Here is a 12,658-nt window from a genome sequence, read left to right as displayed (position 1 = left end):
ACTTCTTTCACCTGCACTGTGCGGGGTTTCCTTTCCTTTAACAACTTTTTAAAGGGCTGCTTTTCCTTTTGGGATCTGCTCTTTCCTCCTTAGTGCACAATCATCCACATGTGGTGTTAGCCTCCTTTTCTGTGCCTCTCTGCAACCTTGCCACTGTCTGGTATGAGAGACTTGCCCTCTGCAACTCCCGGCACCTATACAAGTCTTCTGAATCTCCTGGTCTTGTTGATTTTCCAATCTCATTTGAAAACCAACCATATCTTGTCTCTTTTGTATATGCCTACTCATTTCCTCAAAAAGAAGAACAGGAGTACTTGTGGCACCTTAGAGACTAACAAATTTATTAGAGCATAAGCTTTCGTGGACTACAGCCCACTTCTTCGGATGCATATAGCATATAGCTATATGCATCCGAAGATACAGACTAACACGGCTGTTACTCTGAAACTACTCATTTCCTGTCTCCCTCTGATACTCCTAGTAATTCCTCAACTATTATCTTTTATTATTTATTCCTTAATCCTGTTGCTTTGGTATATAATTCTGTATCTTATTCTGCAAACTGTTTTAGGGCACTATCTTTTATTATTTACCAGCAATGTTCTCATTCCTGTCTTACTCTGCGGTCAGGGATGATTGTAATATTTCCATTTTTGGGCAGAGCGACCCCAAAAGATACAGTCTTCCTATGGATACCACTGCTTGGATTAGTGGCAAGGCTTGTGATGGTAGATCTCTGGTGGCCTATGCAACAGAGGAGTGAAGAGAAGTGGCTGATGTGTGTGTGGGGGGGTGTTGCTTTTTGTTTTTACTTTGATTTTTAGGGATGATGTTGGCTTCTGAAGTGAAAGCACCTCTATGGAGACTACCTTGATTGCTGCTCTGTAACTAGGAGTCATTGAGAGATGGCCCATGGACACTGGTCAGGTTAAGTATGGTAGTACTGCCTGGCTCCATTTGATAATATATAAGCTGCAAACGCCACAGTTGCTATGCGAGGTTCTCACACCTGCCAGCCCAGGGGATAGGAGATTGAGGTGGCGGGGGGCAGCCAGGGCTGAAAGGAAAACGTTCAGACCTGCAGCATATGTCCGGGCTGGGAGTTAGGGGAATAGTAGATGGAGGTTTCCTGTTAAGCATGCGGAGAGGGCAATGTGTAGTGTGCTCCGGCCAACATTGAGCTAACAAGGGGCGACCCTGGTTCCCCAGGGTGACTCTCAGCCCATGCTGTGTCTTACTGGGTACTGAACATCCCATTAGCATTTCACCCTCTACCTGGTGGGGTGGCACCTCCTGCAGCTGCAGGTTTGGCAGAACTGAATCAGCCCTGAGGCTAGGCCACGACAGGGGCTGGGGCCCGTGCCTGTTGCTTTCTGGGTTAAATCAGACTTGAAAGTGTTGGCAGTGTTTCATCCTGCCTGCACTTGGGGAGGGTGGGCAGGTGTGTGTGTTTGTGTGTACATAGAAGGGATGGGGGGCTGCGTTTCCTAGTGTGAAGATGTCGCATTTGCTACATGTTGGGTAATGTGCTCCCCTCCTCCCCTCTTCAAATCGCTGCTTCGGTTTATCTGCAGGATTCAGGTGAGAGTCCTGGAAGGTGACAAAAAGCTTCTAAAACAGAGCCACAAAGCAGGGTTTTTTGGTGCCAGCCTCACACTCCTCCTGCAAAGCCTTTTGGACTGATATTTTCAGCACCTCCAGCCCCTGCTGAAGTCAATGGGAGCTCAGCACCTCTGCAAATCATTCCATTTGTGTGTAAAACAATCAGGCTCCCTCCCTCCTTCCCAACCCTAGGGTAGATAAGCCATTTATCTTCAGCAATGCTATGGAAGAATGCCAGGCTGGAACGCATGGGCATGGAGATATGAGCCACGCTGTGCCGCAGAAGCGATGCACATGGGTGCTGTCCTGTGGTGATGGGGCTGTATCCACAGGTAATGGGGAGGCACACAGGGCCATGTCCCTGGGGGACTGAGGATGTGTGCTGGGCTGCACACTAGGACTAGCAGATACATTTGCCCGGCTGAAGGTAGATCTGCATCCCTTAGGTAGTCTGCAGTGTGAGTCTGATAACACAGTTCTATAAAAAAAAAAAATCCCTGTTCATGTTGGTCAGGGGAACCCATCTTGCTAGTGAAACTGCATTTAAACATGGTTCGCACTACCAGCTTCAACCGATCAGGTGCAGTCTGGACAGGGCCTGACCGGGGCAGACCAATTTTATAAAGAGAATAAAATATCCCCAGGGAAACTATATCCCATATTGCACAGAGCACATTGGCTTCCAGCCCCCTTCCGCTTCAACATAACACATTGAAGCTACTCTGTGTCATAGGGCGTGATTCCAATGTATTACTGCTTGCTTTCTTCTTTGGACAGGGACTTGGTAAATAAACCTTCTAGCCTGAATTGCCTCTCCACCTACAGACAATGGTGCTACGGTAGCAGTGGGGAGGGGTGAGGGTATGAACAATGCGATTTCAGATAGGGATTCAGTAGGAAGATATTTCTCTCATCTGTCCTTACCTCACACCTCCTATACAAATTGTGATTGGACCTTTATTTTGTAGAAGATGCTGGTGCCTGCGGTGTCACCAATAGCTGGAGCATAGAGATTGCAGTTCTAGGAACCTTAGAAATGCCACGCACAGCAGCCCCTCTCACAATCTAAGAACCGTGGGCTTGATTTTTCATTGATGCTGAGCACTCCCGACTCCCAGCTGGCTGTCTGGGGCTTGGGACCTCTGAAAATTAAGCTCTCCATTTTCAACATACACTTGCTTTCCACTGACCCCCCCCCCAAATAAAAATCTTTAGGTTTCCTACTTGTCCAGGAGGAGGCAACTGAATCTGTTTTGTGCCAGGTTGCCTGCTCTTTTTGTGTCCCTCTTACCCAAGCTGCAGGTGTCTAGATTATGTAAGGTGGTCCTCTTTTCCCATTTGCATGGGTCTGGCTTGTGGGGCTTCAATCCAGGCTGAATTGTGTTGTGTTGTAAATTGTTCTCCAGTATTTTGCAGAGTTGTGGGCTGGGCCCATCCCCGAAGTACATGATTCCTCTTTCCAGTCTGAATAGGCCTGGATGGTTTGGATACAGTTGTCACGGAGCTGTTCTAGATTTGGTCTCTCTGGCCAGGCTGAGATGATTCCAACAGCATTTCCTTTCCAGGCTGAAAAGTTCTGGACTCTCTCCCATCCAGTCAGCATGGTTCTGGACTGTGCTCGTCCTCAGCATAGTACTAGATTATCCTCCCCCCCCACACACACACACCTTTCGCTGTCCCCAGCCTATCTGATTTTCCTGTGTGCTTCCAGACTCCATCCTCTTCCTGGACTGCATCTTCCTCTTCCAGTCTGAAAAATTCTAGACTGCCTATGCAACTCTCCAGCCTGTTCTGGATTGTGCCTTTCCTCCAGTCAGTGCAGGGTTCAGGCACCTTGGTTCTGCCCAACGTGCATGGGCTTTCCTAGCCCTCTTTCCCAGCGCTAGCCATCCGTCTTTCTCTAGAATGGCACGAAATGGACTGTGCTTTACAGATCTCCGTTCCTTGCTGCTGTACCATGAGTTCCTCTCCCCAGTTTGTGAGGGGCAGGACTTCCCCCCCCACACACACACACCAATATTCAGTGTTGTTCTCTACCCTGGAGACTGGATGGAGTGTTTGGGTTCTAAGAGGCATTGTTCTCTTCTCTTCTAGGAAGGGGGTGTAGGTTTTATTCTCCTGGGGGTGCAGTGCTTCTCAGTCTGGGGCGGGGGGGGTGAAGATGCAGTCCTCTTCAGTCATCCCCATCCCATAGGTTGCACGGATTGCATCGTTGGCAGCCCGGTGCTCCCGGGCAGCCTTGCCCCTCTCCCCCACTTTGGCTGGGGCATGGTCCCTGCCTCCCTCCCTCTGCAGGGTTTGCAGGCTAGCAGCACCGGCAGCCCCCGGGGCACGGTCCCTGCCTGGTTTGCAGCCCCAGGCAGGCATGGCCTCCCCAGGGACGGGTGCCTGCCTCCTCGAGGCTGCAGCTCCGCTCCGCGGCCGGCAGGTGTCCCTGTGGAGCGGCTCTTTGTGGTCCTGATGCTGCCGCCGCTGGCGGCGGAGCCCTTTCCAGCTGAGAGCGCTTTCCTCCCCCGTCCGCTCCTTCCGTCTGCAACCTGCGCCGGGCTCGGGGAATGGCCAGACTCACCGAGGGCGAGGCGAGGCGGCAGCAGCAGCTCCTGCAGCCCAGAGCCTCCCCCATGAGCAGCAGCAGCAGCAGCTCGGACCCCCCCGCGCAGCCGGACAGCATGAAGGACCTGGATGCCATCAAGCTGTTCGTGGGGCAGATCCCCCGCCACCTGGAGGAGAAGGACCTCAAGCCCCTCTTCGAGCAGTTCGGCAAGATCTACGAGCTCACCGTGCTCAAGGACCGCTACACCGGCATGCACAAGGGTGAGCCTCCCCCCTTTCCTCCAGCCATCCCCCCGGCCAGCCATCTCCCTGCCTCATGTCTCCCTTCTCCTTCCTACCCTCCCTCCTTCCAGCTTCTCCTCCCTGCCAGCCTCTGCCCCCCCAACTCCTAGAGCCCCCTCTTCCCCCCCTGCGTCCCCAGCCCCTTTCTCCTCCCCACCTCCTCTCCGTTCTGGGGCGCTGGCAGATTTCAGCCCCTTCCTTTCATTCATTTGGGCTTTTGACAGGAGCTGCCTGGGAACTTTTAATCCTCCCTAACAGAATTACATTTGTAATGTTCACAAAGGGGCCCTGGTGGCTTCGACCCTCCTCTTGCTGCCAGGCTAAGACTATCAGACTCTCTCTCTGCTCGAGCCAGGCTTGGAGCCACAAAGAAATGGGGTTGTGCCTGGGTCTGGGGAAATCGGTGACATATCGTTAATACTTCTGCCAATGCCTTCTGGGCCCGATGCCTTTCCTTGTTGATCTCGCTCCTTTCCCCAGGTCCTATTCTGGCCAAAGATCTCCTCCAAAAGAAGGGGAATATCCCCTCCCCCCTGTATACTCAAGTTAATTTAGGGTGAACCATTGGATGATTTCATAGATGAACCTCATTCCAACCTCCCCCCCCCCAAGATTATTGATCCAAGATGCTGCAGTAACATTTCTGTGAGCTGTAGTGTTTTTGGTCCATTACTGTAGAATATAGTAGTATAACAAGAAGGAGGAGGGTGTGTGGAAGACCCCTTGAAATCTTAAGGCTTATAGAAAACAGCTGCCACGTTATAGCTTTGAAATCGCGTTATCTAGCTAGGCGATATTTATATAGTGCTAAAAATGACTCTCTTTATACATAGACGGTTATAGACATTTACTGTACAGCACCATGCGTATAATGGGAATTTTGTTTGAGTACATTCAATATATACCAGTAAAACTGTTTATTGTGAAACTTATGTCTGCGATTATAGCCTTCTGGTTGCTCATGTGTGGGGCTCTCCTAGACAATGATATTTCAGTGCACATGAATGATATACACAGTCATCTTTTTACAATAGGGTAAATGGAGAAGTTGGATTGCCACCCCACTTCCCCTTTCCAGATTTGTGGGAATGGAATTGGAGTGAAGGAATGATAGTGCTGGGGACAGCCAAGCGATGGTTGTGTGGGAAGGTACCCAGGGTTCCCCTTGTCCCCCTGTTCTGCCAATCCACCTCAGCCCAGCCTGCCAAACCCCCTGACTGAGGGTAGCAAGGAAAGCTGTGTCACATAAATAATCCAACGCCCCTTGGTTCTAACCTGCAGCATCCTCTGCTCTCATAACCCCCCACCCTCTTTATAGCTATGCCAGTCCCTTCAGTCCTGATTTGCAGCACCTCTGTATTTTGCTGTTGGGCCTGGTGACAAGCAGTCATGACAAATTGCGTGGCTGGGGTTTTTTATGTGGACAGATGTACAGGACAGACTAGGCTGAGATCACAAAAACTCATTGCAATTAAGGCCTGGAGCAGATGTGGAAGCCGGTCTCCGAAGTGGAAGACCAGCAGTCCCTGGACTATGGTACTGAACCTCCTACCAGGCTATAATGCTGCGGTTTTTAAAATCTGCACAACAAAGATTATAAACTGCAAATCTATTCTTCACAGCAGCATCTAGGGTGGAAGAAAGGCCATCCTGAGCTTCTGATTATCCTAGAAGCTTTAGGATGCCAACAAGTTTTGGAAAGCATGTTTAGGCTGTAATTATTATTATTTTTTAAATCGGATGTTTTAAAAGCTTGTTGTTTTCAGAGTATCAGGTCTGTGGCTTGAATCCATGTCCACCCTAAGCCTGGCCCTGGGTAGATGTTTCCAAGTTTAGAATACTCTGATCATCACCACCACTAAAGGGATGGTAGAGAAATCAAAGAACCTGTTTGTTGAAAGACCTGACACAGGCTGTGGAAGCCCCATTGCTTGATAGATTTAAAGCTAAACGGCAGAAAACATGCAGTAAATACCTTTAAAGCTGTCAGCAATCGGCCTGGCCATGTATGCCCTAAAATGATTTGTGGTGTCATGATATGGGGGTTTTCATTGGAGGGAAGGGGAGCCCAGATCGGTTCTGATGCAGCTGGTTTTGAGTTTAGGGTGTAGCTCTGAAAAGCAAAACACCCTATAGCTGCAAGTGCCAACATTCCTCCAGGGACATCTGATTGTTGCAAGCCCAACAGAGGAAAGGGTGACAAAAGGAAGTGTTATTAACAGAAGACAAGTATCTGTCCAAACAAAGGGCCAAATTCAGCTCCAGTGTAAAGGGGGAATCATCTCCCATTGAAGCCAATAGGAGCTGCGATGGCTGACTTTAGCCGAGGGAGTGTTGCTGTCTTCAATCAGGATTTCAGAATAAAACTGTCATCTGTCTGTGTGTGCGCGCACGCGGGTGTCTCTGAACAAACCTGTTACCATCTGACAGCAACCCGCCTTTAAAACACAGCGAGGAGGTGGATGGGGTGGGGGCACAACGCAAACGCACATTTCATTACAATCGACATGTTAAATATAGGCTGCGTTTGTAGGCTGAGGTCAGGCTAAAGGCAGATTCCAGGGATCTGCCGCTCAGATATGGAAATTAGAGGGGGCAGCGTTGGTATTAGCCAAATCCTTGTGACATTAACTTGCTGCTAAACGCAGGATTCGAGTAAGGCCCCCCCCCCCAAAATCCCTCTGGCTTTGACATTTTTGAGAGGATGCAGGCGTTGCTGGGATGTTGTTTAGCTCTCGATGCTTCTTTCCAGGGAAAGACATTTGAAAGTTCAGGTTATCACTGTGGTTGTTTCCAGGGCTTCTGGGTTCTTCCTCCTTCCCTGTTTTATACAAATAGAAAGTTTGGGTTGATTTCCTTGTATCAGCTTTCACCGTTACTCGTTTTTCTGTTATTATTGATACACTCGCTTATAAGGTTGCCATAGGCGTGGAAGGTGAGTGGACTTCCCGTGGCTTAAGTTGGGTCATTCACCTCCCCAAATAATAACAGGGCTCATCCCTCAAATTGCTGAACCTCCACCGGCATCAACTTCAGTGGGAATTGAGGACAGTCAGGATCTCATAGACTTGGGTCCAGCAGGCACCTGCAGCTGCAAAGAAAGGTAGGGGCTGGAGGCTAGCTGCCCAAAGTTTCCTAGCTCACAATCAGTGGAAGGCCTGGGCCATCACCCATCCTTAGAGCAGCAGGGCACCTTACCTTTCACATTCAGCACTCTCCTCACCTTCCTTTACTGTTGAGAACTGACAAATTCACTGCTCTCAGAGGATCCTTCATTCCTGTATAAGAATTAGTGCCTTAAAGTCAATGCTATTATGAAATGGTTATATATTCATATTAGTGGCTGAATATTAATGCCTCAGCAACCTATTCGGTAGTTGATATTGCTCCAGTTCCCCCTGATATTATTCATGATGCAGTTTTTCTATTTATGTTAATGATGGCAGATATATTTGCACATTAATGGCAATATTTGTCATCGAGCTGCTATTTCCATGGGAAGAGCAGGGAAGTGTTTTCACCTACGCTGGGGGAGGTGGACGAGGAGGGGGAGTCCGATGAAAATCTTTGGCCTTAAATTCCAGAACTGGGCTCCCGGAGGTTTCCGTGAGAGCATCTGCTGCGTGCTTTCCTGGGTGGATTTCATGACGGAGTCTATGAGAGGGGAAGGAGAGAGGCTGTGAAGCATGAGATACCGAACCGGACCCCAGGGAGGAAATGGCAGAGGAACAGTCTAAACCTGGGTGTGTGAATAGGCAGAGAGTGCCATGGTTTGGCCATGGGCAGAGGATGCAGCAACACCCTTCCACCGCTGTGTTTTCAGCTCATGTTCCGTGTGCTGGTAGGAGTGGGCTGCTCTATAAACCTGACCCCTTATACCAGGTTGACATGCTTAAGACCGTTAAAGAAATCAGTGGGATTGATTATGCAGCAATGGAGGCCTGAATACTCCCTTTCCTTGAGCAAACCAAAGATCTGGAGACATGAGTCTCACACAAGCCATTAGCCTTTATTAATACAGGCATTAGGCTATCGGTGACAGCGGTAGCCGTTAGGATGTAGCCGGGGATCGTCATTCCAGTAGCCAGTGCGGGAGGAGCCAGCCACCCTTTGCTGTGATCCAGACAGATCTCGCAAGCTAGACAAGGTTAGATCGTGTTGGGATGCCGATGTCCCTGGAAGACCTCGGCTCTACAGGAAGTGTTGATGGTGTCACACAGTCTGGGCTGCTCTCCCCGCTATCCGTACTAAGCCTCTGTCTACAGTTGGGATTCTGACTGCTTGTCATCATTAAAGATCCCATGCCATGCTTTATAAACGTAAGGCAGTTAACCTCTCGGTGCTGGCCACATTCGAATGGTCTGCCTGCGTAGCCCCCACCCTGCTGTTTCAGTCCTATTCCACATTCTTCACTTGCTGCCCCAAACTTCTGTGTATTGCCGCAGGTTGTTCAACAGCTGTTGAGTTTCAGGGCCTGATGACGTTTTCTCCCAGTATCTTGTTGTGAGGTTTAACTAACTAACGTTTGTAACGTGCTTCGAGGATCTTAGACAGTGGGTGCTGCAGGGCAACCGAGTCCAATATCCTTATTAATAAGCACTCCTATAGTAGCATCTGGTGGACTCCTTCACATTTCAGCGTTAGTGCCACACAGTGATGAGCCATCTCTGATCATCTCAGTGGGGGCTGATAGCCTGGCCTGGGATTTCCTGTTGGATGCTCTGAGATCATTTGGCTAGCGGGGGCGGGAACGGGAAGCGTTGCTGGATTCTCTTCCCAGGACTTCCATAATAATTAGCGGCAGGACCACAGAGTAGTTCCTGCATCCTAGGGGCAGGGTTTCTTGGTCTCTCCACTCCTCTCTTGCTCTGGGTATTTGAGCCACTGGTGGGTGGTGCTAAGGGCAAATACAGAGAGTGCCATACTCCACACATGAAGTGCTGTTCTATTTATTACACCCACAAGCTAGCCCTGATCCAAATAGTGGAAGGGGTTTGGTCAAGCTGTCTGGTTCGAAGGTTAATTTAGGAAAATCAGAAGCTTACCTATACCATCTCCAGATCAAATTCACAGGTGAGTCTAAGGCAGTGTAATGTCTCTTTTCCCACTAGTCTACGTGAGGCCACGTACTGGCAGATTCTCCAGTGTTTCAGCTAGTGGTAGCAGAATGGGAGAAAAGCGTAGAAACCACGTATAGCAAAGGCTTCCATGGCCAGCAGCATTTTTAGCACCACATCCTGCAGCCCCCGTCTGAGCACGGTTAGCTGACACGCTGTTAAAACCGCCTTCAGCCGCGTGAGCCCTACCCCTGGTGGTGGTGGTGGTGGTGGTGGGGTGTACTGGCTTTAGCAATAGTGGGAAATGTTACCTGAGAAAACCTAATGTCAATTGGCTTAGTCTTAGACTCACCCCCGCTGATACCTCTTCACACATCGCCTCCGACTCTGGTTTTGAGTGGGTCCCTCCTCAAATCCAAGGTGGTCATCTCAGACTGAAGTTTTAGGAACCAGAGACACCTGCCTTCCACAAGGAAAATGGGATCCCTGACTCGGGGAGAGGAACTTCCCTGCTCCAGATGTCTGTTTTCCTACGGCTTTGTTACGTTCCCCAGGCTCTCCCGAACTCTGCGTCCAGACCGAAGGATACAATGCAGCTGGAGTTTTACTGGGGATGGCATTGGGGGCTGTAGCTCAGGAATCAGTTTGCAATCGGCAATGTCTCTCTAGGGACAAGGGGCGATTCTCGTTTCCCTAACAAGGGCAGCAAGGAATATAACATCCTGGCAAGATCCCCCTCAGCGTTCCTGACCAGGACGTAGGTGCAACTGAAGTAGAGTAAGACCCTGAACCTCAGCAGTGAATCCTGCCTCCACGTGTTGGGGCGAAATGATCAGGGACTCCTAGGGGCCCCGGGAGTGGATGGTATGCTAGGAAGAGCCTTTTCAAAAGGATGCTGCTGAGTTAGTGCCCCCCAAAAAGCAATGGTGCCCCCCCCCAGTTTGGAGCACAAGAGCACTTCAATGGTTTCAACAGGCGGCCCCAAATCTGTTCCCGCTGTAAGTAGGAAGCAGCAATAAGTGGGCAGCCCTGGAGGGAGGTGACCATCTGTGTAGGAACATTCACCATTTAGTATTATAATGCACATGTACAAAGGGCCTCTCACCTTGGTATCTGGGCTTAATCCTGCTCCCACTGAAGCCCTTGGCAAAACTCCTGGTGACCTCAGTACCTTCAATCCTCTGCTTGCAGTACCTCACTTGCCATTTCCTACAAATCAAATTACCAAGGGGCTGATTGGATTGCAAACATGTTTAGAAAATGTTTTCATTGCTGCTTTTTAAAATCTCCTTTATCCTAAGTTAAAACTAGGCACCGGGCCTGAGCCGGCAAAGTTTGGGCTGCAGATCCTGATGTAGGTTCTGAACTTAGCCAGAGTCTGGGGGCTGGTTCTGTCTAGAGATGAGAGGGGGGAAAGGGTTGGTGCAGTCCCACCTCTAGTTAAAAAGCCAACTGTAATAACTTGCAATCAATTGGGACAAAGTGCATGGGGGGGGGGGTCAGGGTGTGTGTGGCCGGGAGGGACCGGGAAGGAAGCAAATTAAGTCATCACTGCAGAGAAACGTCGTCCAACAATGTGATTTGCACCATCCAACACACAGTTATAACAGAAACCCCTTATCTGTGTCTGATCCGCTCACATATACTTATTCAGATAACAGAGAGCTTATTTTTTTTGGAGAGAGACTGATCTATATGTTGCAGTTCAAATAAATACAAAAAGACGGCCAAATCTACCTATATACATTCCAGTGAACTCCTGTGTTTTATGGGTGGTGGAGGAAGAGATGAACAGCTGGCATTTTACCCTACAAATAGAGGTAGAGGGGGAAAGGCTTTTTAATACTGGTTCGGCGAAATGGGGACTTTAAGAGGCAAGCAACAAAATCTAATGTCTATTCGGAATTAGAGGAGGCGGGGCAAGAATGCATGGCGATAGTCTAGCCAACACCTCCATACTGCTGTGACAGGTACGTTAAAATGTTAACAGTGAAGGTCATTAACCATTGGAACAGTTTACCCAGAGTCATGGTGGACTCTCCAACACGGGCAATTTTTCAGTTAAGATGGGATGTTTTTGTAAAAGATCTGCTGTAGGAATCCTTTTGGGGAAGTTCTTAGGGAGGTCAGACTAGATGATCTTAGGAATCTATGACTCTATGAAAATGTTTCAGAGCAACAGACATTTTAAGTATAACAAGAGGTTAATTTCAGCGCTAATTAAAACAAAGTGTTTTGCTTAGAAAGTTCCCAGTTAGCTTTGAAGGCAGTGCTGTCCAGGAGAGAGAGCACTAGACATGGATGCAGAAAACCTGGGTTCTATACCACATCCATTGATGAGCTTGGCCAAATCACTTCCCTGCTTGGTGCCTCGGTTTCCCCCTCTGTAAATAATGATACTGGCTTTCCTTTGGTAAAGCAGTTTCAGATCTATGGATCTAGCTAATAGGGCTATAGTGTGAAGGAAGAGGAGGAAGAAGGTCAATGCTATTCGCCCCACAACGTGAGTAGAAGGGGGCATATATGTTCATAACCAGATTGGGTGTTGGCCAGCACGCAGTTGCAGATGCACAAGTGTGTCCGTGAAATTGTTGGACGAGGATTGCTCAGGTTATTGGCAGCAGACTGTTGAGTCTTTCGCCGCTTGGTTGGGAGTTCAAATCCAACCCAGGCTGGCGGCTACTGGAAATTGCTACGCACCGTACGATTGCTGTTTGGTGGTTTCTGTGAAATGAGTTTGATCTCAGTCCAGTTCTCACTGAACAAATACCCACGTTGCAAAAACCAGCACAGAAGTTGGGCCACAGCGATTGTACTGCCTTTTCCCCAAGGCACCTCTAGCTTGGGGTTGGGACATCGTGATTGGCTAGTTTGTGGAAGACTCACGTGGTCCCTGCCCATACTGGACCCAGTCTGTGGAGAAAGCGGGCTTCAGTCTCCAGGTACCTATCACTAGTGCTAAATCCACACACAGATACCTGAAATATATAAGCTAGAATAAATATCCGGCTGCAGGTTGCATGTGCAATGTGGAAGATGGAAGAACCCAAGTCTGAAGTCAATGGGAGTTGTGGGTGCTCGCCACTTCTCAGGATTAGGTCTTGTGCAACTGGGCTTTGCAAATCCCATATTTTAGCTGCCCCTAGAGATAACTTTGTGGCTTT

The 12,658-nt window shown here is 49.1% G+C and overlaps 1 protein-coding gene across 1 annotated transcript in view; it reads left to right on the top strand.

The window, feature by feature from the left end:
* The first annotated feature begins 4,157 nt into the window (after nucleotides 1–4,157).
* CELF5 (CUGBP Elav-like family member 5) overlaps nucleotides 4,158–12,658 on the top strand; it is a 57,951-nt gene continuing 49,450 nt past the window's right edge. Inside the window, exon 1 of the mRNA XM_054013845.1 lies at nucleotides 4,158–4,416. Within this exon, the coding sequence (XP_053869820.1) occupies nucleotides 4,158–4,416 (259 nt within the window). The remainder of the gene's footprint in view (nucleotides 4,417–12,658) is intronic.

The sequence above is a fragment of the Malaclemys terrapin genome, chromosome 24 (genome assembly GCF_027887155.1).
Source record: "Malaclemys terrapin pileata isolate rMalTer1 chromosome 24, rMalTer1.hap1, whole genome shotgun sequence".
Lineage (NCBI taxonomy): Eukaryota > Metazoa > Chordata > Testudines > Emydidae > Malaclemys > Malaclemys terrapin.
This window is presented reverse-complemented; position numbering and strand designations above follow the sequence as displayed.